Source organism: Chenopodium quinoa, unplaced genomic scaffold (assembly GCF_001683475.1).
Source record: "Chenopodium quinoa cultivar QQ74 unplaced genomic scaffold, ASM168347v1, whole genome shotgun sequence".
NCBI lineage: Eukaryota > Viridiplantae > Streptophyta > Magnoliopsida > Caryophyllales > Amaranthaceae > Chenopodium > Chenopodium quinoa.
Window position 1 is genome coordinate 4,243,344 of NW_018745410.1, and position 26,087 is coordinate 4,269,430.

At 36.6% G+C, this 26,087-nt stretch overlaps 1 protein-coding gene across 1 annotated transcript; it reads right to left on the reverse strand.

Moving 5' to 3' along the window:
• Window positions 1-8,700: 8,700 nt before the first annotated feature.
• On the reverse strand, window positions 8,701-16,941 carry LOC110713116 (ACT domain-containing protein ACR11-like). The gene is made up of 10 exons (XM_021891576.1): window positions 16,533-16,941; window positions 15,783-15,846; window positions 15,565-15,690; window positions 15,189-15,283; window positions 14,459-14,543; window positions 14,296-14,355; window positions 13,714-13,769; window positions 9,573-9,678; window positions 9,128-9,196; window positions 8,701-9,038 (listed from the first exon to the last, which is right to left on the reverse strand). The coding sequence occupies exons 1-10, from the start codon at window positions 16,661-16,663 to the stop codon at window positions 8,976-8,978; spliced, it is 855 nt and encodes a 284-aa protein (XP_021747268.1). The 5' UTR covers window positions 16,664-16,941; the 3' UTR covers window positions 8,701-8,975.
• Window positions 16,942-26,087: the final 9,146 nt, after the last annotated feature.

Below are 26,087 nucleotides of genomic sequence, written 5' to 3' on the forward strand. Positions count from 1 at the left end.
TGCTCTCTTCTTTCTTTTTAGCCGGCTGAGCAGGCCGGTTGTCTTTCTGTTTGTCAGACTTCTTGGAGTCCGACTGATTACCAGGCGTACAGAGGTCGGTTGCTTGAATATAGCTTTCCGCCTCCCTCAAGGCTGCCTGTAAAGTGAAAGCCCCTTTTCTGACTAGGTCGAACTTAAAAGTCGACCCGTCTCTCAGACCCTTGAAAAATTCTGTAAAAGCTACCTCATCAGACAGTCCTTGAATCTGAATTCTAATCAGATTGAACCGCCTGACATAGGAGCGCATCCCTTCTCTCTCCCCCTACTTAATGGTGCTCAAGTCAAGGCTTGTTTTCTTAGCAGGGATGTTCATTGAGAAGTTGGAAGAAAACATGAAGGCAAGCTTCCTGAAACTATCAATGGACCCGACTAGCAAATTGCCAAACCATTGTTGTGCAATGCCCTTCAACGTAGCCGGGAAGCATCGACACCAAGTGGCAACATCCAACCCTTGTAACTACATGAGGTTGGTGTAAGCCATAAGGTGATCTTCCGGGTTGGTGGTACCATCATAGGTACCTACTTATACATTCTTAACCTTGGCCGGTTGTGCCGCCTCGGTTATCTCCCGGGTGAACGCAGAAGGTTGTTCACCAAGGCGAAGCAGACGGAGCTGCCAGTCTAGTGGCTGGACATTGTGATATGTCGCCTGACCTCCGAAGAAGGCCGGCTGCATATAGTAAGGTGGATACTGGTCGTAGACCTGAGAAGGTACATACGGTGCAGTCCCGATCATCTGAGGGCCAGAGTGGACGGTATTACCGCCTGTCTGACTCTCATGCAAGGAAAGTGCATTTCCTGCAGAAGTATTGTTGAAGCTGTCTGGAAAATTCGACGTAGAAGCCGACTCAGACAACTTTTGATTTCTCTTCCGGTTGATGATCTCCCGGGCATCAAGAGTTGATTTTTTACTTCCCACTGGCTGTTTGGTCCGCCAGGTATTGTTGGTATTCCTCTTAGGAAGAAGAATTTTGGACCAATCAATGGTCCCGGCTGCCTTCTCCTTTGAATGAGGAGTGGGCTGCCGATCTCTGACTGACTTCCCCTTTTCCAAAGGAGTCTTCTTGGCCGACTGACCCCTACTTGGGCTAGCCCGACTCTTAGTGATCAGTTCTTTAATCTCACCCTTGAAACTTGTCATGAATCTCATGAGTTCGTCTCAGGTGACAGGTGTTGATCCAGCTGTCGTATGGGTTTCCCCTTCCGGCTGCCCAGGGGGTCGATTGGTACCCGCCTGGGAGGCACCCCGCTCCAGAGTGTCTCTGGGCCGGATGCGCTTGGTTATCAGAGAGCCATCATTGGCTGTATATGTTTCGACCTGAGGATCTTCATCCTCCTGGTCTGTAAAAACTTCCGGGTCATCGCCCATACGGTTAGGAGGTGGTACAGACTCTTGAACCATCTTCGAGGTACTCTCCCCACAGACGGCGCCAAATGTTTTGGGTGATTTTGTCCCTCAGGAGAGTTACGTCACGAAGTCTGATCCGGTTGAGCTGTACCTGTAAAACAACGGAGACTCCAGGTGGTTGGAGCTCCGTCTCCGACGATCAAGTTAGTAACTTGAAAGAGAGTAAGGAATGCGAAAATTTAGGTGGGGATCTGCTTGGATTCCAAGCTCATGTGTTTCTCTGATTTGAGAGAATGTAGGTGTAATAAATGATTGAATGTGTCCCGAAAATGGGGAAATATCTCCCTATTTATAGGGTCATTGGAGAACGTGCCCCTATCTAGGTCACTTCACCTAGATTTCAGTGGGTTGCGCCGTTTTACGGCGCTTCTTGGGATTTGGGCCCTTGAAGGCCGCCATTTCAGAGATTCATCAAAGGGGGGCCATGTGTTAAGAGGCTATTTAGCCACGTGGGCCATCCTGAACTCGACACGTGGCCTCCTATCTTTGATCCACGTGTCTAGGGTATTTTTATCCTAAACAAAAGGGGTGAGTGTTTAGGACAAGAGGGGCTAGGTTGCACAAGTTCACAAGTATTCTGCCTGAATTTTAGGTTATTTTCAGTCTATTTAAGCCTTGGTTTAACCTCTTATTTATAGGGAATGATTAGGTTTAGGGTTACGAGCATTGTGCCGCAGCAGGGGTCGCGCGCAACTGAATGAGTTGCGCGCGACATCCCAGCGCAAGTGGATTGGTTGCGCTGCTATCTATTACTATTACTATTATTATTATTATTATTATTATTATTATTATTATTATGCAATATTAATTATTATTATTATTATTAATATTATAATTATTCAATATTAATTATTATTATTATTAAATATTAATTTTTAATAATATTATTAATAAATATTATTTATTATTATTAATAAATATTAATTATTAATTATTATTATTATTATTATTATTAAATATATGTTTATTATTATATTAATTCAATATTAAGTATTATTTTTAAGAAGAGCAAAACAGAGCAGAGCAGAGTTGAGCAGCTCTAAAGAACGGGGTCTTAATTGGTTGGTTAAATATTATCCAACAATTTTATTTTATTTTATTTTTTTTTTTTTTTTTTTTTTTTTTGCCTTTTGATAACTTCAGTCGAATTTGTAATCACTTCGTTGGTAGTTAGTTTTGCCGCCCCTAACATTTGGAGCTTCTCTTATAAAAAACTCCCACAACTCATTTTCTCATTTACACTAATTACTTAATTAGATTACACAAACACTCCACAACTCAAGCAATCACTCATTTTCTTTCTCTTCACAACCCTTTTCTTCCAACTCTCGCTGGTTGTAATGCAAACCGAGAAAATGAAAACCCGACACGGCGGCGAGTGGCCGGAAGGCATGAAGTTACCTCAAGACATGTGGACGGATATATTTCTGAAGCTGCCGATGAAAACACTACTACGATTACGAGGCGTCTGCAAATCTTGGGCTCAAATTATCGATTCCCCTGCTTTCATTACAGAACACTGTCAAAGTTTCAACGAGAATTCTTACAAGAATCGGTTACTACTAATTGAAAGAATTGCAATTAGTGAAAGATTTTCTTTCTCTTCACAACCCTTTTCTTCCAACTCCCTGGTTATAAGCGAGTGGCCGGAAGACATGAAGTTACCTCAAGACATGTGGACGGATATATTTCTGAAGCTGCCGGTGAAAACACTACTACGATTACGAGGCGTCTACAAATCTTGGGCTCAAATTATTGATTCCCCTGCTTTCATTACAGAACACTGTCAAAGTTTCAACGAGAATTCTTACAAGAATCGGTTACTACTAATTGAAAGAATTGCAATTAGTGAAAGTTTTGGACAAGTAATTAAAGTTGTTAAATCAACATTTGAAGAAATTGCACTGATTACTATGGTACATAGAAATTGCATTATTAGAGATGTTTTGAATGCTTTGTTCTTGTTTCAAGAGAATGGTGTTACACAGAAACTGTATCCAATGTTGAGGATATGTAACCCTTATGTTAATAAATCTTTGATACTTCCTCGTTGTCGGCTCCTCAACCGCCCCGTCAGACAGTTTTATTCTGGGGTTTGATCCTTCTTGTAAAGATTACAAGATTATTGGATTTAGAGCAAAGGATAAAATCTCTATTAAGGAATTGTCGCCAAACATCAAGGTTTATTCGTGTAATAATAATTGTTGGAAAATCAAGACTGTTCAGGTAAATGATGCAAAATCGTATGGTACGGTATTACTGCATCAGCATTATTTCTGTCAAGGGGCTGCGCATTGGATGATGAGCGATGGAGCTAGAAAAAAAGATGGCGAGTTCAAATACACCCATGTTCTTTCCTTTGATTTTCGGAGGGAGGAATTTCGATGTGTTGAATTGCCTGACAGGCGAATGATAAAGTTTCTGTTTGTTTTTGGGAAATCTTTAGCAGTATTTGGTATTTCTGCTGAGAGTACCAATATATGGATTATGAGAGAGGATAATGGAAAGCTCGTGCCCAAAAACCGGTGGATTCTGTACGATAACAAAAATTCGAGTTTAGATGCATATAATTTCTTTCAACAGAAGTGTTCTGCAATAGTTGCAAGGGTTACTTATGATGAACACTCTGGTAAAATTTTTGTTCTGACTTCGCGTTATCCTGTAACGGAACTGATGTCTTATGACATTACTAGCCAGCAGATACAGACTTGTGGGAGGACTGTTGGTAATCGAATATGTTTTGCAGATACTTATGTTGAGAGCTTGGTGACTCTCTAAATAGATCAATAGGCGATTAACAGGTACATAATAAGCATGGCTTCTATCAACTTACAAGCTGTTAGCCACTTGAGATTTTCAGAGTAAACCAATTAGAGGTATACACATTTCTTAAAACATTGTTTAATTTCTATTTTTTGTGATATTTGGACAATTGTTGTACTGCTTCCATTTCTCGGAATGTCGAGTTATGTGATCTTAGACACTTGTGTATGAGTTACATTGTCTTTGTGATTTTGATGGTTCGTTCTTTTTCTAGATTCATTATGTAAACAGTGTGCAGAAACAATTTAATTAGTCTATTTCTTTAGCATTGCTATGTTTGGTGCTTTACCATAGATGTACTACTGTTGGTTTCTATTGCTATGATTTCATATAAATACATTGCAAATACCTATAAATTTGACTTTTGCATTCATGTTTAATAGCAGTGGTTAAAATTTGTAGTTGATGAAGGTAGTATAGGCACCCTTTGCCTAGCTTGCAATGGTATTTGCTATAAAAGCGTCACAGAATGTTTACATTAAGCTAGCAGACATGAGATTTGTATATTTCATTCTTGCATTATTTACGAAAGTTATGCTCATTCATACTTGGCTTTAAAGTAGTGAAACTTTTGAATATAGGTTAGTATCTGTTTTAATAGAAGTTCTTCTAGAATCTGATTCTTTGTGTCGGCCAAAACCTCTCGTCTTACCAATACTTAACAATCTGCACAATAATAAAATTGATGTCCAAACTGATGAATTAGCACTTTAGCAGTACATACCGTTGTATCATTATTTGATGAATGAATCTGAGAATAAGCGGGGAACAATGACCGCTGAGTTGTTGAACTTTATTTTGCTATACAAGGAATGTTGCAAGATGATGTGAATATATATTGCTGATCACTTGATACAAAAACCTAAATCAATCTGTCCCTCTGAATTTTCAAGTATTCTTTAACCCAACAAACTGATATCTTATCAGAACAGGCCAGTGGGCAGTGGCTACATATCTCACAAGAAACGCCTACGACATTTATCATTTAGTTATCTAATATGGACATATGGTAAACACAGGAGCATAATTTGTGACAACCTGACAATAATACACTAGTCAAAAAATATTTTCTAATGAAATAAGGCAGTACTTTATGCTGTTCTGACTGCTCAATTTAGGTTTTATTGATAAGGCGAAGGAAGGTGGCTATTAAATTGAGAAATCTCAAAATAACAGCGTCACAGAATGTTTTAGCTAAGCTAGCAGACATGACATTTAAATTTTGATTCCTGCATTATTACGAAAAGTTAAGCAAATTTTTTTTCTTTTAAGAACAATGTGTTAGTGTCTGTGTTACAATAGTTCTTCTAGGATCTGATTCTTTGTATCAAACCTCGCTCCCATCATACCCATACGGCTATACTTATCAATCCCCGCGCTTAATAAAATCAGTCCAAACTAATGAAATAGTAGTAGTGCTGTAGTTGTTTGTTCACTGCAAATTCAAACAGTTTGTACTCATCAATCGTTGCCTGAAATTTTCCACTAATCATTCTTATTTGTTATTGACGAGACGACGAGTAACGCCAACATCATGCTGGATTTCGTTGCTTTCTTCCTACCTCTTGCTGACCTTTTGGGGTGGTTTAATCTTTTACTATCTCAAATCCTTCATTTGTGAAATAAACAACTAAATAAGATTAATCCACTTGGTTAGTTGAATACTCTCCAAAAAAATTCTCCTTTTTTTGCTTCTATCATGACAACTTTTTAAGTTCATTGGTAGTTAATTTTCCCGCCCTTAACATATGGGAGCTTCTCTTATAAAAGCCGTACAAATCATTTATTCATTACACAAACACTCCACAACTCAAGCAATCATTCATTTTCTTTCTATTCACAACAGCCCTTTTCTTCCAAATCTCTAGTTATAATGCAAACCCAGAAAATGAAAACTTAACACAGAAGACATGAAGTTACACCCAGACTTATGGACAGTGGTATTTTAGAAGCTGCCGGTGAAAACACAACTTCGATTACGAGGTGTCTGCAAATCTTGTCGTACATTCATCGATTCCCCTGTTTTCATTACAGCACACTGTCAATATTTCAACGACAATTCTTACAAGAATACTTTACTACTAATTGAAAGAATTGGACGCAAGGGATGGACTGATCAAAATATCAGAGCTGTTAACTTCAGACTTGAAGAAATTGTCCAAATTACTACTATAGGTAAAGATTGCAAGGTTTGGGATATCTTGAATGGTTTTTTTTTTGTTCCAAGATGATTGTGTTACACATACACTGTATCCAATTTTGAGGATATGTAACCCCTTTGTGAAAAAATCTTCGACGCTTCCTCCTTGTCCGCCTGACCGGCGTGACCGCCCCATGGACGAATTTGTTTCTGGGGTTTGATACTTCTTTCGAAGATTACAAAGGTGATTGGATTTAGAGCAAAGTATGTAACCTCTATCAAGGAATTGTCTTCAGAGATCAAGGTTTATTCATGTAAAAATCATTGTTGGAAGACCAAGACTGTTGAGATGAATGATTCAATTTCGTATATTTATAAGCAATTTTAGCATCATTTCTGTCAAGGGGCTGCGCTTTGGATGATGAGAAATGGAGATGAAAATGATGGCGAGTTCACATACACACATGTTCTTTCCTTGGATTTTAAAAGAGAGGAATTTCGATGTGTTGAATTGCCTAACAGGACAATGTTAAAGTTTCTGTTTACTTTTGGCAAGTCTTTAGCAGTAATTGGTATTTCTGCTGAGAGTAGCAGCATATGGATTATGAGAGAGGATGTTGGACAGCGCGTGCCCCAAAGCCGGTGGGAGCTGTACAATAGCCTAAATTCGAGTTTAGATACATATAACTTCTTTCAACAGATCTATTTGGCAATAGTTTCAAGGTTTACTTATGATGAACACTCTGGTAAACTTTTCGCTCTAACTTCATCTTTTTTTGAAACGAAACTGATATCTTATGACATTACTAGTCAGCAGAAAGAGACTTGTGGAAGGATCGTTGGTAATCCAACTAGAATATTTTATGCAGATACTTATGTTGAGAACTTAGTGAATCCCGAGAAAGATCCAAAGGTACATAACTCATAATAAGCATGGCTTCTATCAACTAACAAGTTAGCCACTTGAGATTTTTAGAGTAATAAATTTTTGTTAGAACATTGTTTCTTTTGCTGTGATATTAGGACAATTGTTGTACTGCTTCCATTCCTCGGAATATCAAGTCATGTGATCTTAGAGACTTGTGTAAAAGTTTCATTGTGTTAGTGATTTTGATGGTTCATTCCTTTTCTAGATTCATTATGTATTCAGTGTGCAGAAACAATTTAAGTCCTTTTCTTTAGCGTGATATGATATTGGATTCATTTAAGGAACTGTCTGGTGCTCTATTGTAGATGTATGAACTGTTGGTTTCTATTGTTATGATTTCATACGGATACATAACAGATATCTACAATCTTTTGTTTGCGCATTTATGTTTAATAGCAGTGGTTGAATTGGTAGTTGATGGAGGTGGATAGGCACCCTTTGCCTTGCTCAATGCTCAAGACCCAATGTATATTTGTGAGTTAATTTCAAATCAAACACCACAAAGATGATTTAGTTCCAATATATTAGTTCCACGAAGACTCTTCAAGACCCAATGTATATTGTTTAATATGAAAACTACCAGTAAAATTACCTCATTAAGCAATTCCATAAATTTAACTACCTTCAAGTTAAGAACTAAATATCTAATTAAACAATTCATCATCATTATTACCCACCATTTCACCCTTGCTTGACAAAATTATGAAAAGATGAGGATCAAATTAAATTAATTTTTTAGTTCGTACTCTGTAATTAACTTTACTTTAAGGGGGTGTTTGGTATAAACATTGTAAATGAAACGGAAAGGATTCAAATAAGTAAGGAAAAGGGTAATGATAAACGTTACCTTTACTATATGTTTGGTATCCTAATGGATTGGAAACAATTTGAGGTGATTGTGATTGAGTAAGGAGACGTATTTTGTTTCCACTAGTTTGTCAAGGGTAACAAATTGGGAGATTTTGTTACCCTTTTGAAAACGATATTTGTTACTTTTAACTCATACCAAACAATTAGAAATGGAAACACTAAAGTCAATCCGTTTCCCACATCTAAAACTACTATACAAAACGCCCCCTAAAGGACTTAAATTCAATTGTTTTAAGGAATTTTGTGCCAAAGAAAAACTATAAGACTTGTCTTCTCACATATACAAGTTACTTCCAAGCAAAATTTTTATAAATAAACCCAAATGACTATAAACCCAAGCATCAAACCAATCCTCAATTGTGAATCAGTTGGTTTTTATTTTTTTGACTCAGAGAGCCTCTTCACTTTTCAATATTGTGCGGCTTGATACTGAAGAACCAAGGATCCTTAAGCCATCACAAAGAGCATAAACTGAGCGTTTGAGAACATATATTAAAGTTAAAAAATTTCTGCATGGATTATGTGGAGCTCAAATATACAAAGACCAAATCTGTCTAGGGGTGTACTCACTTTCTGAGTTTCACATAAATCACTTTACAGAAGCAGGTACATCAATTTTGTATAAAAAATGTGCTTGTTTAAATTTCTTACATATTATATGATGAATTTTACAACAGTTTCAACCAAGAATAGCTGCAATAGTTGAACCATGATGACATAATCATTAATATACCTGTCCAATTAGTTTTCATTGTTTTTTCAACAGGTCAAAAACTTGCATCCTCTGTTGTTGGTCGTCTCAAAAAGTACCGCAGACTATTTGCAACAACCTAAGCAATTGCAACTCGTTAGACTAGCGTTACTGACATAAACCACAAATGTTCACTGAAGAATCTAATGTCATTAGTTAAAGTTTTACCTGCTGGAGTGGCTTTATTAAGGCTTTACCCTGATAACTGACATGAAATTTGGCCTTTGCAAGTAAACCCTGTACATTGATTGAAAGCGTTGATTGAGTTACGCCTTCATTGTTTTCAATTTCCATTAAAGCAGCCAACAGACAGCGAAAAAGGCAAAATTCACAGCAAGTCGAGGAATTACAGGATAGGCTCAGTAAATTTACACTAGTTAAAAGACAAAAAAAAAAAAAACAAACAAACAAACAAAAAACAAACAAACTCTTCAAAGCCATTGAAAGTTTACTTTTGAACCTCTCCAAATTCAATCATTAGCAAGCCAAATTTTTTTTCATTCAGTAGGAAAAAAATGTATGGAGTATACATAATTGCTAGCATATATGCAGATGTCCAACAAGTGAAATAACTCTCAACTCCAAAAGAGAGTGCTGAGATAGTTAAAGTTACCTCAGTGTCAAATTCTCCAGATTCAACAAAAATATTAATGTCAGTTATCATTTTCACCAGGTCCACCAACAATCCAGGATGATCAACAGTTTCAACGTAAAGCAAGCTGCAAGATGAACATTATTTGTTAAATACAACCTTTAACAAAGTAAATATCTGGAAAACTGCAGTAAGTAATCATTCACTTGAAAGATCTGTAGTTTAGGGTCATAATCACAAATTAACGTAGTAGATTAGATGCTGATACACTTATACCCCATCAAGGGTCTATTTTTATTATTTTATTTCTTTTTTTCTTTAAAGGGGCAAGGATGGATAATAAGAACAGACAGATAAGGGAAGGGTCAGGTCAGGAATTAATTATAAATTTATTAGTCCTGAGTTTATCTTGTTTGAAAATAAAGTGGAGAAAATAAAAATTTTAACTTATTTAGTCTGAACTATTGAAGCATATTAGCTCTTAATAAATAGTTAAATAATTTTACCCTTAAATAACTAAACCTGAACTTATCTTACCTTAACTTATCTGAATCTGAACTTAAACTTACTAAATCTAAAATAAGATAACACAAGGCAAGGAGAACAGGGCAGAAATATAAATGTTGAGCAATGATTTGAAGGAGCAATTAGAAAATAGTAATACTTGATAAGAAGGTTAGGAAGTAAAGATCTACAAATAGGTTACACATATGGAAAAGCGACCAATTCAAAAGCATTGTATGACTCACTACACGGAAGTACATTTTTGTAATCAAAGCTCCTAATACTTATCAAAGACCTTAGATAGTTCAGCAGGCCTCCTTACATTTTCACAGCTTTGTACCTCAAAAGTGAATGGAAACTATATTTAAGAAAAAGTACTTGTAACAGTTGTAACCTTTTTAAGCAATAAAGCTTCAACCTAGTATACTGAGTTCATTAAACAAACTTGAACATATATTTCATCCCACAAGTTTAGTTCAATAGACTATTACAGAGATCCACTTTTTGGTAAAGTTAATCCGAAGTAGTAAACAAAATAAGTATAATACACAGGCTTTCTCCGTTCTTTTTAGCAGTAACAACTTTACTTTCACAGTTACCAATTCACAATTTAAACCATTAATTTGTTATCATCTATTGATAGATATTATACAATTAAATAAATAAATGAATAAATTTGATATTTTAACATTATAATATATACTTCCTCTGTTCTTATATACGGAATAGCTTATATAGATGACCTGCTTCAAGTAGGCATGTTGGCAATGAATATCTTTAAAACATTAACATTGTACTATTAATATAGAAATGAATTTAATAAGATCTCACATAGACTATAATTTACCTTATGTATAAAATAAAGACGACCAAAGTAACTTATGTGAATCTCTACCTTATAAAAAGTAGAAAACTACTCTTATGAATAGTGTAATACCAATTATACCCTTCAAAATGTGTATTTACATACATACCCTCATTAATATGTACAAGCTACTTTTAATGATTAGTGTTTAGACAACTATACCCTCTAAAATATTTATTTACTTTTATGCTTTCATTAATGTTAATTATCTTGAACATTTATACTACCCACATAGTTGTTTATATATTTTCTCTTATAGTTAATTTAACTAAATTTGTGATTTAAAAGCCAAACCAAAAAAAACCTTCTAGATATGACTAGCTATGACGCGCGCATCGCGCGCGTTTGCTGCCCTAGTAAAGTTAAAAGTCAAACAGATCATCTAAAAAAAACAATAGTTAGGGAAAGGGTTTTGTTTCTAGAGAGAGAATCTCTAGCTTCTCTCTAGCCCTTTGAAGTAGGGTCCGGTGGTTGCCTTCATCGGATTCCTTCTTCAAAGGGCTAGATTAGGGAAGCAGGATTTTTGTTCTTCAATTTCTTCAAAATACAAACCCTAAGAGCTTTTGGAACTCTCGGATCCTTTCTTCGTCCTTCAAGATTGAAGAAGGGTTCTTTGTTCCGGTGATTGTATTGTATGAATCGGCTGCTGGGCGGTGGTTCGAGTCGTATCTTTTCCCAGTAGCTGGAATTTGCTGAAAGTGTTGGTCTTTTCATTCGTGGGGCTAATTCTGGGTTTTTGGGGCTTTGATTTTTCAAATCAAACCCTCGTTTTTCTGGATTCTCGTTCAAAGGATGATGTCGATTTCTGGGCTAGTTCGCCGGTGATTGGAGTTTTGTTGTTTCTGGTCTTTTTCGCTGGTGACGGGTCTAGTTCAGTGGGTTTGGGGTGCGCTTCAAAGTGGTCGTCGAGTGCAGATTCGACGGTTGTCTTCAACCCTTGGTTGGCGTTCTGTTGTCGGGGCTGTGCTCTGTTCTCAATCGGCTGCTGGGTGGTGTTTCGGGTCTGGTCTTTTTCCCAGCAGCCGGAAATCGCTGAAATTGGTGTTTGTTGGGCTGATTCCAGGCTTTTGGGGTTGCGATTAAGCCCTCGATTTTCTGGCTCAAGGTTGGTGATGTGTTCTGAACTTGTTTGCGGGTGGCTGGGAGTCTCCCTGGCTTGCGTGTTGTTGTTAGGGGCTGCTATTTATCCTGGGTTTGACTTTCTCAGGGGATTTTGCGGGATTCTTTTTGGAGGTTGAACTCGAGGGTTGGTGGAAGCTCCCTTGAATTGCAGATTTGTAGAGGTTGAGGTAATCCCTGTTGTCTGTAAAAGGAAGGTTGATTTTGCTTTCTGCTTTCCGTTTATTATCTTTATGTAATTTGGGAATTGCTTCTTTGGTTGTAACTACTATCTAGGCGTTTTGCATTACTTTTTCAGCTTAGGCTTCCTAGTGATCAGTGTTGTAGGTTGATGATTCATGGTAGCGATCCTTTGTCTTGTTTTGTATTGTATGCTTGCCATGCCGTTGTCCTAGAAAACTGGTTTCTGGGTTGTTATTTAGTTGTGATATTATGATTATGCCTATTGATGGTGGATGGTTTTTTGGGGGATTGGCTGTAATAGTTGAGTTTTGGCTTTGTTAGCCTGCTTGGTGTGTAGTGGGATGAGGCCCTATTTTTTATGCTATCCTAGCATGAGGTGCTAGCTGATGGCCTAGGTTGTATTGTGGGTGGTTTCCTATTACTACCTTGTTGCTTGCTTCTACCTAGACTCCTTTTCATGCCTCTTCCTTTATGGTAGTTGTTGATCTATTTCTGTCTTGGCATCCTATGCTTCCCTGCTATGCTTGAGCCTCCTTGTGTTTGTATTACTGGTTGATGGTTCATGGCTGCGATCCTTTGGCTTGGTTCGTACTGCATGTATGCTATTGTTCTGTCTTGGCAGGCTGTCTACGGGGTTGTTATCAAGCGGATTTTATGGTGATGCTGGTGGAAGGCGTTTTTCCTTTGTTTTATTTAGTGGAGGTTGGTTGTCATGGTTGAGTCTTGGTCATTTTAGCTTGCCTTGTGTTTGGTGGTGTCTCCTAGCATGAGGTGCTAGTTGATGGCCTGGATTGTATGGTGGGTGGTATTCCTATTGCTACCTTGTTTGTTGCTTCTACCAGGACTCCTTATGCCTCTTCTGTTGTGGTAATTGTTGCTCTACCTTTGTCGTGGCATCTTATGCTTCTCTGCCTTGCTTGGGCCTCCTTATGTTTGTGCTGCTGGATGATGGTTCATAGCTGCGATCTTTTGTCCTGGTTTGTACTGCATGCATGTTGTTGTTCTGTCGTGGCAGACTGACTGTGGGATTGTTATCAAGCTGCTTCTTATGATGATGCTGGCGGATGGTGTATGCTTTCAAGCTAAGCTGATGCTTTTTTATACTCACCTTATTTGTTATCTTTGGATGTTTGGGTTTATTACCCACTTTTGGTTGTAGCTTCGGTTTCCTCTCCCTTTGTTAGTTAGAGGTTCCGTAGTTGTTGTCTTTGTAATGCCTTCGGGCTTTGATTTTGTTGCTTCTTTGGCCCAGAGGGCATGTACTGAACTTTCATTTCTTGAAGTTGCTACTTTTATGGGTAGTAACTCTTTACTTTTGGTAATAAAATTCTTTATTTACCAAAAAAAAAACAATAGTTGAAGTATTATGGTAAAAAAATTGTGGTCAAAGTTGATATAAGAATAATACAAAAGTCAAATTGTTGCCAAAAATAAAAATAAAAAAATAAAAATAAACAAAAGATAAAGTATAACAAACATGCAACACATTACCTGCGGTTCGGACCATCATCTTTAATCCTTATATGCGTTGCTATATCCACATCAACCTGCCCAATTTTATATTTGTTAAGAGATGGGGAAAAATAATAAATAAAAGAAACCAACCATCAAACGGGAGGTATATGACTTTATGTTTTCTGCAATGCCTGATGTTCTTAAAAAAAAAAAAAAAAAAAAAAAAAAAGGCGATCAAAGTAAACTAAAGCATACAGATAGTCAAACAGCTTGATGAAAAAATGAACTCGAGAATAATAAAGGCAGCTATGATATCTTGCACTAGTATTAATAACATAGAGTTCTTGACTGATGTGATTGTTCTTTCATCTAACCAGGATTTTCCTGAAAAATGTCTTTATTGCAAAACAGGAAAACAAATATTTGCCCCTTGAAAAAATATTTTTTTAAAATGTATTTTATTGAAAGGGAAGAGAGATTGAAAAAGAAGTACAACAATATTGTTCTTGACCAACACGGTCCATTATGCAATTACTGTCAAATACTACATGAACAATGCAAAATCCAAGACATAATTCATAAAATAACATCAAGTTTGAAGATCATTGGATGTGCAACCTCTTGTTTTGGCGGCGAGATTCCAAAAGTTGCTCCCATAGCCAATTGCTCACTTGATTCCTAAAAAAGAGAATATCACAATAAGTTATATATAGTATTTAGATTTCCTCTGCTATCATAATGAATCTCAAGCTTGAGAAAAACTTGGTAAAGATAGAAATACCGGATGATATTGAAGCAGATTATTGATAATAGTCAAGCGAATTGACTCCAGCAACTCTGGATCATCAACCTTTCTTCCAGTATCACTACAAAAAATTCAGCACATTATATTAATAGGGATGCAGATTTCCAATTAAAAAATAAAATAGAAATATTACGTGCATGAGCAAAACTGCAATCAATCTGAAACATGAAAAGGGCATTTCTTATTATGATTACCATTGCACTGTCCATAATAGCATGTGACAATAATTACAAGTACAAGTACTAACAAGTTTTTTTTTAGATGCTCAGTTGATAATGCAATGTATAGAAGAGCTTGCAGAGCTTAATATAAAAATAATTAAATTAACTTTAATTTCATAACATAGGAGCAAAACAGCAGAAGTAAAGGTGTCAAACATCTGACAGCTTGCAAAAGCTCATATCTGTTATCAATCTCAGTTATAAAACAAATATATCGAGCAACGGATTCAAAGGAGAAAAAGAGGATTGGCAGAAGCTGTTAAGTGCTGACAAACAGACAAAATAACTCAAAACACTGAAATGATGAAAGACATTAAACAGATAACAAAATTGGCAAGCCTCACATACTCACTATAAAGCACATAGAATTGGCATTGAGCATGCGGGAAAAAAAAAAGAGGAAAGAAAGAATTAACAATCATATTTTCAATTAGTAATGCAAAATAACAATAAAAATAGAATCCAAATAACGGCACCAGACATACGCTTTAGTGATGGCAAAAGTGTTGTGCTTCCCAGATGAATCCAGAAAGACATTTGCCTTCACCACATTGAGCCCAAGGTTTTTCAGTGCACTCATCTGGAAACCAGATTGTAAATGATCACGTGATGGTAGCATTGAGTACCATAGCAGAGTAATCACAAGTTCGCAGAGTAATTATAATAATAAAACCATCAAAGTAAACCAAATATATATACTCCCTCTGTCCGGAATCAGAAGTCACATTGAATCATGATACTGTAATTTGAACTATAAATAAAGCAGCTAAACCTAGCCAGGGTGAGTATTTGTATCATCGTATATATGAGTATTCAGAGTATAGCAATAACAACAATAAGCAACATAATTGGGTAACATACAGTATCAAGAAGGGCACCCAGACGATCACCAAAGGTTATCTCCACAACAGTTGCATTTGGATCCGAATCTTGATCTATTATAACCTTTGGGGTCGGGACATCTTCTGTTTCTCGGTAGCTTCCATCCTAACAAAACAAAACGAAAACAATCATAACCATAATTTGCAAACTGAAGATCATAGAATTCAACCCACAGCCATAAATTGAGTTAATAATACCTCCACAGCTGTAGACAAAGATGCTTGTGGACTAACAGAGATTGGTGTTGTCAATACCGAGAATCTGATACAAAGAACAGTAATGTTAAAAAATGTTTCATTTCTAAGCAATCCATTTATCAAATCTGAGCTGATTCATAGTGAAAAACATACTGATATTAAAGTTTATGACTTTATTCTAAGCTGAGCAACATAATATATAAAACTTGGGCCAAAGCAATCAACTAACATCAATTTTAAGCTGATTCATAGTGAAAATCAAACTAATATTAAAATCAATTTTAAGCTAAGTAACATAATATACAATACCCATCAATAGCAATGAACTGACAATATCAATTTTAAGCTGATTCATAGTGAAAATCATACTGGTATTAAAATCAAATTTAAGTTAACATAATATGCAATAGGCATCCAAAGCAATCGACTAACAACATCAATATCAGTTCAATGTTGCAATATATTTAAATCTGCACTATCTGCTACACCAAGGTCACCAACATTATTTTCCCAAAGAAATTTTAGAGACAAAGCGAGTATATAACAAACAATGCCCAATCAAAACAATCAATTAACATGATACTAAACCATAACAAAATTTAACAAAACACCCAAAGTGATACGTGAATGTTAGCTAGCTTAGTTGGTTAAAGTCATGATCAAATCTTGTCTATATCACTTGAACATCTCATTTTAAACATTATAAAAATGACAAATAAAAGAGAAAATAAATTAAAAATAAAATCATACTTTTGCCGGGGAAAAAAGCAGAGCCTCCGAGAAAAAATACCAAACACAGCCTTAGCAGAAAAAGGGACATCTTTACTTCTGCAAAGAGTATGAGCTCCAGCTAAGCTCCCAGAAGCCATAGCAACCGCCATTTTTGCAAAAATCGATGAAATCAACCAATAAAATTGAAGAGAAAAATACCCAGAAATTAAAAATTAATGGGAAGATCTGGAAAAAAAGATTGGTGAGAAAAAAAGGGGGAGAATTCTAGAGGAAGACGAAAAAGTTAAGAAAAAGGAAGAAGAAATTGAAGAAATGGATGAAATGAATTTGGTTTATAGTAATGAAAGAAGAATATGAAGTGTGGTTGGATGATGTTATTTTTGATATTGGATTATCCGCCATTATATGAGATGAGTGCGTGTAGAAGAAAAAGACTTTTTGTGTGACAAAATATGGCTGTTTTCTTATTATTATTGACTTGGATTATTTGTCTTTTTTTATTATTATATGAAAAATTATAGAAAAAAAAATAGAAAATTATTGGAATTTTGGTATTTATAATTTTCAAGAGGATGTTGTATTGTAATTTCCACCTTGTGATAAGGAGGAAGATGTAGAAATAGTGACGTGTTTGGTGTATGCAAGCCAAATGTGTTTGCTCTAACTCTCTAAGTGATATGTGTGTATTAATTTTTTATTTTTTTATTTTTGGAAGTGTAATCATTTTTAACTTATCTATCTTTTTCTTTTTTAAAATTTAAAATTTTGGGCAACAAAAGAATTAATAGATTATAAGCTATATGGTCTTTTTTTTAAAAGTAAAGTTAATATCACATAGTTTTGAAGTAAATTATAGATTTGGTGACATAACATGATCGAAAATTAAATTGCATCATAAACTTGATGATTCGAAATTGAACAAATCGAAACTCTAACTAAAATACTCATTATCGCAATCATTTCGACTTAAACACTTTTTTTTTTTGAATAGCAAAAATATTTCATTAATTAAAAGTCATACAACATTTACAATAGATATTCAACGTTAACAAATACATAAGATATTGAATCAAATAGAATTTTCCTTCATAAAAATTACGATCGTCGAGTAGATCTTGCACTACGGAGCATCTCCCGCTTATATCGCTGAAAATTACAGCCTTGTTGGAGAGACAATCTAACGATCCTTTGTAGCCGTGAGGATGTTTTCCTTCTGATTCATCTGTTCATATTCGAAAACTTGATAATATTTTCACCAATGAAATAATTTCACGACAATCCATTAGATCTGCTACCATGGATTCAAAACTAAGAAATTTCTCCGTCAAAAAGAGGAGATAAACCTTGTCTTTCGAAGGAGGTCGAAAAACCCTTGCCTTTCGAAGTAGATCGGAAACCCTTTCTTTTGAGGGAGAAAGGATCCTCCCAAAAGAAGGAAGCATTATTATAAACCTAAAAAAACAATAAAGAAACAAGGATTGGGACTTTCCACCGATTAAAATCGATGGAAGCCCCTTCAAAATTCAACAATGGAGGCTAGGGTTTTGGAGAGAAAAAGGAGGAGACAGAGAGGGTTTAGTCAAAAAAATCCGTTTGACTTAAACACATAGTAACCACTTTGTGTAGACACTTGAAATTTATGTCTCCTCGACCAAAAGCCCGACGACGAAAGAACATTCATTGCCAAATTTGGTCTGGTTCGCGTAATGGATCTAAGAATTATTTGGTCTGCCAAATTTTGTGTGGAAAGTATAAGGATAAAGTTCAGGGGTTTATGTACTTAGTTCCAAGACTAAGTTTGAAAAGTGGGTTGAGGAGAGTTGATGATGATGACATTATGAGGGAGATGATAGATGTGTCTCTTAGTCATAGGGTTGTAGAGGTGTATGTTATACATGGTGAAAATGACCCAATACTCTTCCTAAAAGAACTTCAGCTTACTTCATAAAAAAAACCCAAAAGTGTGAGACCCCAAAAAACTTCCTGTAAAGAGGGGACCACAAGTGAGATCTAGTCCAAGGAACAAAAGTCAGCCACCCTTGACTATTTCTAAACCTTCCCAATTGACGGCTCATTAAAGGCCAAAGAAGATGCTCCTACCCCATTTGTTGCCATTCCACCAACCAGTACTTTACCCAACCAAAATACTTTAAAAGTTAAATATGTTATAAACCCTAATCCCAAATTGGCTAAAATATTTCCCACAACTTCTCCCTTTCTTGCAGCTTTACAAATTAAACCATCTTTGACCTTGTGAAAAATTATGAGTGGGAAGATTCAAGACCTGATAGCCCTATTCCTATAAATGAGCTGATCCTAGCTGATAGTATTGAAAGTGACAAAGATGATCCACTATACAAGACACCAAAATTATATTTAGACAAAGAGAAAGAGGCAGGTTTAGGGAAAGGGGCAGCTTCAGTGAAAGGAGCAAATTCAAACTAAGGCAAAGGGGCTGATTTAGACAAAGGGAAAGGGGTGGCTGCTTTTTTAGTGATGTTTATTCAGATGTTGAAAGTGATGGTGTAGAGGATAGAGAAGTGAAAGAAGTAGATGCTGGTGAGAGTCTTGATCTAGAAGCTAAAGTAGGGGAAGAGGTGGAAGGGTTGGATGATTTAGAGGTAGAAGAGAGGGAGGAGATTTTGGATGAAGAGCTGTAGTATCAATTAGAGACTGAGGATGAGGAGTACACTTTATCTAGGAAAAGGGTAAAATATACCACAGCTAAGTTACTTGTCATTGCAAGAAAAATCCAAAAAGAAGCAGTTGAGTGTTTGAATACAGAGAAGGAAGGAGAATATAGGGCAGAAGTGGGTGAGGGACTGAGGGTACAAGACCTGAAGTTGGTGAGGGTTCTAGTCCACAGAGTGATTATGAATAAAGTGATGAGGAGGTGCATACTCCACCTGACAGTGGTAAAGAGGACTTGGAACCAAGAAGGAAAAGAAAGTCAAGCAAATTAGTGTCAACTGCACACACTGATTTTGGGACCTTTAAGTGGGAAGTAGGCCAGAGATTTGCAAACAAAGGTGAGTTTAGGAGTGAAGTAGCTAGATATGGGATTCTGCAGGGCAGGGATGTGTATTTTGAAGTGAGTGACAGTCAAAGGTAACAAAGATTAGGTGTGAGTTGCATTGATACTTGCCCATTTTATGTGTATGCTTCATGGGACAGTAGGAGGGCCTGTGTAGTAGTCCAGACTATGAAAGGTGAGCATACTTTCCATAGAAATATGCAGAGGAATAGGCAGCTTAAGACAAGATGGATAGCTTCTTCCCAGTTCCTTGAGGTATTCAAGACAAGGCCTCATTGGCCTGCAAAGAAAATTAAAGAATGTGTTAGAAATGCTTTTAAATTGTTGGTGAGTAGGTAATTTGCACACAAGAGCAAGTACAAGGCTCATAGGATGTTGCATGGCTCTATGCATGACCATTACAACAAACTTGGAGGTTACATGGCTGCATTGAAGAGTAGCAGCCCTGGTGCTAAGTTGGAGCTGGTTACTGATAATGAGCAAGAGCCTCCAACTTTTAAGAGGTTGTTCATCTGCTTTGAAGGGTTAAAAGTGTGGGGGAGGCCAACTTATGTCAATTGTGGGAAGAGACATCAATGATCAGATGTTCACAGTTTGTTAGGCCATTGTTGAAGGTGATAACAATGACTCCTAGGAGTGGTTCTTCAAGAAAATGCAATCCAGTTTAGATATCAAGGATGGAGAAGGCATGGAAATCATTTCAGATGAGCATTAGGTTTGAACCCATACACTATCATGCTATGTTGCTTACTTGCCTTGGAAATGCGTTTAACATATATAACTTGTATTAATGTACATAACATCTTGCATGGAGTTTCAACTGTGTTGCCAAATGCAAAGCACTAGCACTGTGCAAGACACATCTTTGCACACTGGCACAAGACATATAGGGGAGATGAATTGAAGTTGCTCTTTTGGAGGGTTGCTAAAGCTTATAGCTTAGCGTGGCTAACTACAATGAGAACCTTGAGAAGCTAAGACATGTGAACATGGATGCTATGAATGATTTCAAAGCCCACAACCCAAAATTATTTTGTAGAGCTTTCTTTAACCCTAACATCAAGACAGAAGCCATTACAAGTAACATTGCTGATATTTTCAATGGCTACATTATACAAGCCAGAACAAAGCATTTGCTTTACTGCATGGAAGATATCAGGTCAGCTTTGATGTAGAGGCTAGTGGTTAAGAGGCAGATAATGATGAAAGAAACTACCATGCTATGTTCTAGAATTCAAGCTAAGCTGGACATTAAGAAGCAAAAGGTAGCTGAATGTGAGGTCATGCCATCATCTGAAACACTATTCAATGTCAGCTATTACTTGGACCAACTAGTGGTAAATTTGGAAACAAGGAGCTGCACTTGTAGGAAATGGGACATGCTTGGTATCCCATGTTGCCATGTAGTTGCTTCCATTTATTACATACGCAAAGAAGCTGAGCAGTTTGTTAATCAATGCTACCACAAGGCCACCTACCTTAAAGCTTATGCATGTATTAAACTAACTAGCTGAAAACTCTTCACTTAATAACTTAGTCTAATTTAATGTATTAATTGTATTTTTGTATGGTTTAGGATCTATTCCCCCGTGTGAAGGGGAAAGGCATTGGCCTAAGGTCTCCTTGCCAATTGACCAACCTCCAATTAAAATTGGACCTAGGAGACCTAGAAATAATCGGATCAAGGATCCTTTTGAAAACCCCAAAAAGGCAGGAACCATTACAAAGAATGGGGTTGAAATGACCTTCTCCCTATGCCACACAAAGGGACATAACAAAAGAAAGTGTCCTGAGAAAGACACTAGGCAAGCCCCTCCTCCTCTTGCTATGAAAACTAGAGGGAGGCCTAGGAAGGAGCCTGTTGTTGCAGAAGCTACAACAACTTCTCATGCTTCACCATCTACTACCCACCACTCGATGACTTTACAGCCTACACAACTAGGTAGAGGTGGAAGGATGATTCACATGGGAGGAGGCTCAAGAGGTGGTAGGGCAGGCTCTAGTTCTGGTAGGGGAGTCGGTGCTGCAAGGGGAGGTGGTGCTGCAGGAGTTGTTGCAATGGGAAGAGGCAGGAACCAGCTTCCTGTTGGTGTAGGTGTCTTATTTGCACTTGATGGATAAGAAATAACTTCAGTGAGTTTATGACATTTGCAAATTTTATATATTTTGTTTCAATACCTAACACTAAATCCCAACTTTTGATTCTTTATGCTTTGTCCTGTATGAAAACATCAAGGCAGTAGAGTGCACCAAGGTCAGGCCCAACAGGAGAAGTTGCAAGACTAGGGCACATATCAGATATGCCTTGGTTCTAGATGAGTCAGTCAAGTCAGACCTCAACCCTACATCAGCCTACTTAGTAGTGGATGGATGTCTCACTTAGTCCTAGTTTAAAAACTCTGTTTTAATCAATCTTTTGTGTGACATTGTTGTGTTGTCTCATATTTTGCAAACAATGTTTATTTGTAGTGTATTTTGAAAACAATGACTATAACTTTGTAATATTTTGCACTCACTAAGTACTTATGAATTATGAATTGCAAATGATATTCACAACATGTTTATTTATTCATTACTTCAACATCATACATTAGATTGATTAGGTGGCTAATAAACAACATCTACCTAGCCTTAACCCCTAAATCAAGCCACCTAAACCACCATCATCAATACAAAATCAATATTAAGCTTTCAAATAAACTAGAAACATTATTGCAAAGAAAATCCACGACACAAAGAGTGCAAGTGAAAAATTTATTTTCATTCCTTAAAGCCTTCATTAGTTCAATTCGAGTGTGGGAGAGCTCCAATTTTGAATCATTCAACTTCTCTGTCTTCATGTCCAATTTCTTCTCCACATCCTTCAATTTGTCTTTCATGAAATCAACTTCCATTTCCTTCTCAGCAAGAGAAGTATCTTTTTCAAATAGCTTAAATCCCAAATCGGCATCCAATCCATTGCTTACATTAACCCACTGGAAAAACCCACAATCACCAACTGCATATGTAAAACCCCCAATTTAATTGAAATTTAAAACCCTTATTCCTACAATTCAACACAACAAAGTGAAATTGATTGACAAATTTTACTCACAGGCCAATTAGGGCAACCAAAGAACTTCATCCCTGCATTATCTCCACTTTTCGCCATTCACACTACCGCAACAGCCCCACACCTACACTTCAGTCGTGAAGACAACAAACTAGCACCCCTTAAGGAAGAAGACCCACTTGATATAGCGTGAAAATGGTGAAAATTGTTAAGGTTCACAGAGAAAGGGGAGTAAGAATGGAGAAAGGGGTCTTTGTTAAGAAGAGAGAGGAGAAAGGTCAAACCTTTTAACATAAAATCAAACAAAGGAACCGTTGGAGATGCCACGTAGGATGTGTACATGCCACAACAGGTTACTTAACTGGTAGGGTACAATAGAAATTAATACTCCCTAAAGTTGGGAGTGATGGTGAAAAATCCAAAGTATGGGTTATTATTAGCGGAAGAGACAAAGTTGGGATTAATGGGGGCTATTCTTCCTTATTTATATGTAATTTTCTTTTTTTTTTATATGTAATGTGTTTTTTCAGAATGGTAATGTTATTTTATTTATAATGTAAGTTCTTTTATTTATAAGTTATGTTCTTTTATTTATATGTAATGTTCTTTAATCTATACGTGATGTTATATTTTCATAAAACATGATGTATTCTATATTCGTTTGTAATGTATAATAAATTATTATAACTACAATATTTTATTTACAGGTTATATTCTTGTATTTATAGGAAGTGTTCTTTTATTTATAGGAAAATTTGCGAAAAATGACCTTTTAAGAGAGCAACTTTGTGAAGAAAGACCTTTTAAGACAAAAGTTGTGAGAAATGACCTTATAAGTTGTGTGAGGTTGTGAAAGAGGGACATTGGTTGGTTTTCTAGCTAGTCAATTCCTGATTCTAGCATTGACTTTCACGTGTCAAGCATATGACACCGAAAAAAGACCCCCAATTACTTTATTTCCCCACGTTTCCCCTCATGTGTCTAGCACGAGATTATTTGAAATGGAGGAAAATGTGGGGAAAGTCTTTTTTAAGTGCCATGTGCTAGGAACCTGATAGTCAATGTCGGAGTCACGCTTAGACTAGACAAAAAACCAACCAAAATCCTTCTTGACGACCTCACACAACTTATAAGGTCCTTAATTTCTAATAACTTTTTTCTTAAAGGAAAATACACTTTAATAATCCCAACTATTTGCGATTTACCTACAATAAATAGTCCCAACTAAGGTTTTCTCTAATAATTCTAATTATGCACCTAGTTTTCCTAGAGCAGATCCAGCCGGCTATCAACCTAATATAACAGGTTGCTTTGACACGTGGCATCACATAAGTTGTCCAAAAAAAATTAAAAAAATGAAATATTTTTTTTTTATTTAAAAAATTAAGAATTAATAAACTAAAAAATTATATAAAAAAAAACCCTCTCCTCCCCATCAGCCACCCCTATCCCCCTAGCCCAACCAAATTCCACCACCACCTCAGCGGAAACCTCTCATTTCCTCTTCCACTCCACCAAAAACAACCACCTCGCTCAAGAAATCACCCCAACCACCCTCCTTATCCTCTTTTCCGCCTAGTTCGCTAGTGAAACTACCCAACTAAGGTTCATTTTTTATTTTCCGATGAGGGAGGGAAAAGAGGGGTGGTTAATGGAGGTCGAATTGCTGCAACCAAGAGGCGAGCAGTTAGGGGTTGGTGTGGGGTGGATCGTGGCCAATGGTATTGGGGGTTTGGAGGGTCGTTGGTGGGGCAGGTCTGCAATTTTGGGTGATTGGTGGTTTTTGAGGTTGGAGGAGTAAGAAGGAAGGGGAGGGGTAGAGGCATGGAGCGATGGCGGTTCAGGTGGGTGGCGCTGGTACGTGGTAGTTCGGATCGTTAGTGCGGAAGAGAGAGAAAGAGGCACGAGAGGGAGAAAGAGAATCTAGGGAGTTTCGAGGGTGTTCGGAAGCGGTAGTGTGAGGCTGCGATTGGTCGGAAGGGGCAGGCGATGGTGGTGGCGGCGGAGCCGCGGTGCTGGGCAAAGAAAAAGGGTTAAGCTGCCATGGCCTTGGATTTTGTGGTGGGTGTATGGTGGTTGAAGGGATGAGGGGTGGCTAGGATTATTATTGATATTTTTTTCATTTTACTTTTTTTTTTGTAAAATAAGCCAATCATGTGTTGACATGTGGTGTTTAACAAAGAAAAAAAAAAGTATACCATTTCAGCAGGTAACCGGTTTTTGGGACTATTGGAGGAAAGTTGGGTGCATAGTTAGGATTATTAGAAAATAAACGTTAATTAGTTGGGACTATTGTAGGTAAATCGCCAATAGTTGAGATTATTAAAGTGTATTTTTCCTTTCTTAAATGGTCCTTATTCACAAAGTCGACCTCTTAAAAGATCCTTTCTCACAAATTTTCCTTGTTTATAAGATGTGTTCTTTTATTCAATTATAAGTTATGTTTTTTTTTATTTATAGGGTAATATTCTTTCAGGTGTATCGTGTGCATGGTACGCATGGTACACCCGCCGCATGTACAAAACAATGCAATAATTGGTTTTAGAGAGGAATAAATTAAAAAATTTATTGTCTAATGTTTTAGGTAACCTTTGTTTAACAATTGATAATTGAAAATCAAATCATGTTAGGCAACATAACATTATTTGTGGCACTTCTCACTTTGTTGATGATACTTGGACACTCCATATAAGAATTCTTAGGTTTAGGGCCCTGGCTCCTCCATATGATGGGGTAAGTATTGCTAATGAGATACGTATGTTTCTTAGCTAGTGAAAATAAGATGATAGGATACTCTCTATCACCGTTGATAATGTAATTTATAATTATGTAGTGATGATATCTTATTTCAAGTGACGTCTGTTTCCTAGAGGAAGGTTAAGTTAAGATAAGGCATTGTTTTATGTGCAGTGTTTTAAAATCTTACCACTTTTCAATTCTAGCAGTTTTTGAATACTTTCTCTATTTCCTTATTTGGAAAGCTTTTACAATATTTAATTCCTTAATCTCAACTAGTGAAGCCAACATAAATCATATTTTATTAATTTCTTATTCTCTCTCGACCATTTCTCAACAACTCTTGTGTTTGAAATTTTTTAATTCTACCACTTATCCCACTACCTCCATATTTAATTTTATGGAATTTATACAGTTTCTCCAAGGAAAAATTGGTAAAAATAATCTGAACTTTTGCCGGTTCGCTCAACATAATCCCAACTTTGGATATTTTTTTAATAATCCGAACTTTGGAGGTTATTCTCTTTAAACGGTCCCAACCGGTCACCAAGCTTGTTATATCAAGTTACAGGGACACGTGACACCACAAGATTGGATTTTTTTTTACAAAGAGAAACAAAAAAACTAAAAATATGACGAGGGAAAAACTAGGTCGTTGAACTAATCCTCCAAGCCAAACAAAATTAATAATCACTCAAATAACCTAAATACAAGTATAGAGGCAAGTCAAGGGTCGAACCACTAGGAACGG

What these genes read in the sequence shown, in the direction of transcription:
- LOC110713116 (XM_021891576.1), bottom strand. Translation starts at nt 16,663, where the DNA reads ATGGCGGTTGCTATGGCTTCTGGGAGCTTAGCTGGAGCTCATACTCTT. An exon ending in CTTTGTCTACAGCTGTGGAG is followed by an intron (nt 15,691 to 15,782) that starts GTATTATTAACT and finishes TTGTTTTGTTAG; the next exon opens with GATGGAAGCTACCGAGAAAC. An exon ending in CTGGAGAATTTGACACTGAG is followed by an intron (nt 9,197 to 9,572) that starts GTAACTTTAACT and finishes ATCAATGTACAG; the next exon opens with GGTTTACTTGCAAAGGCCAA.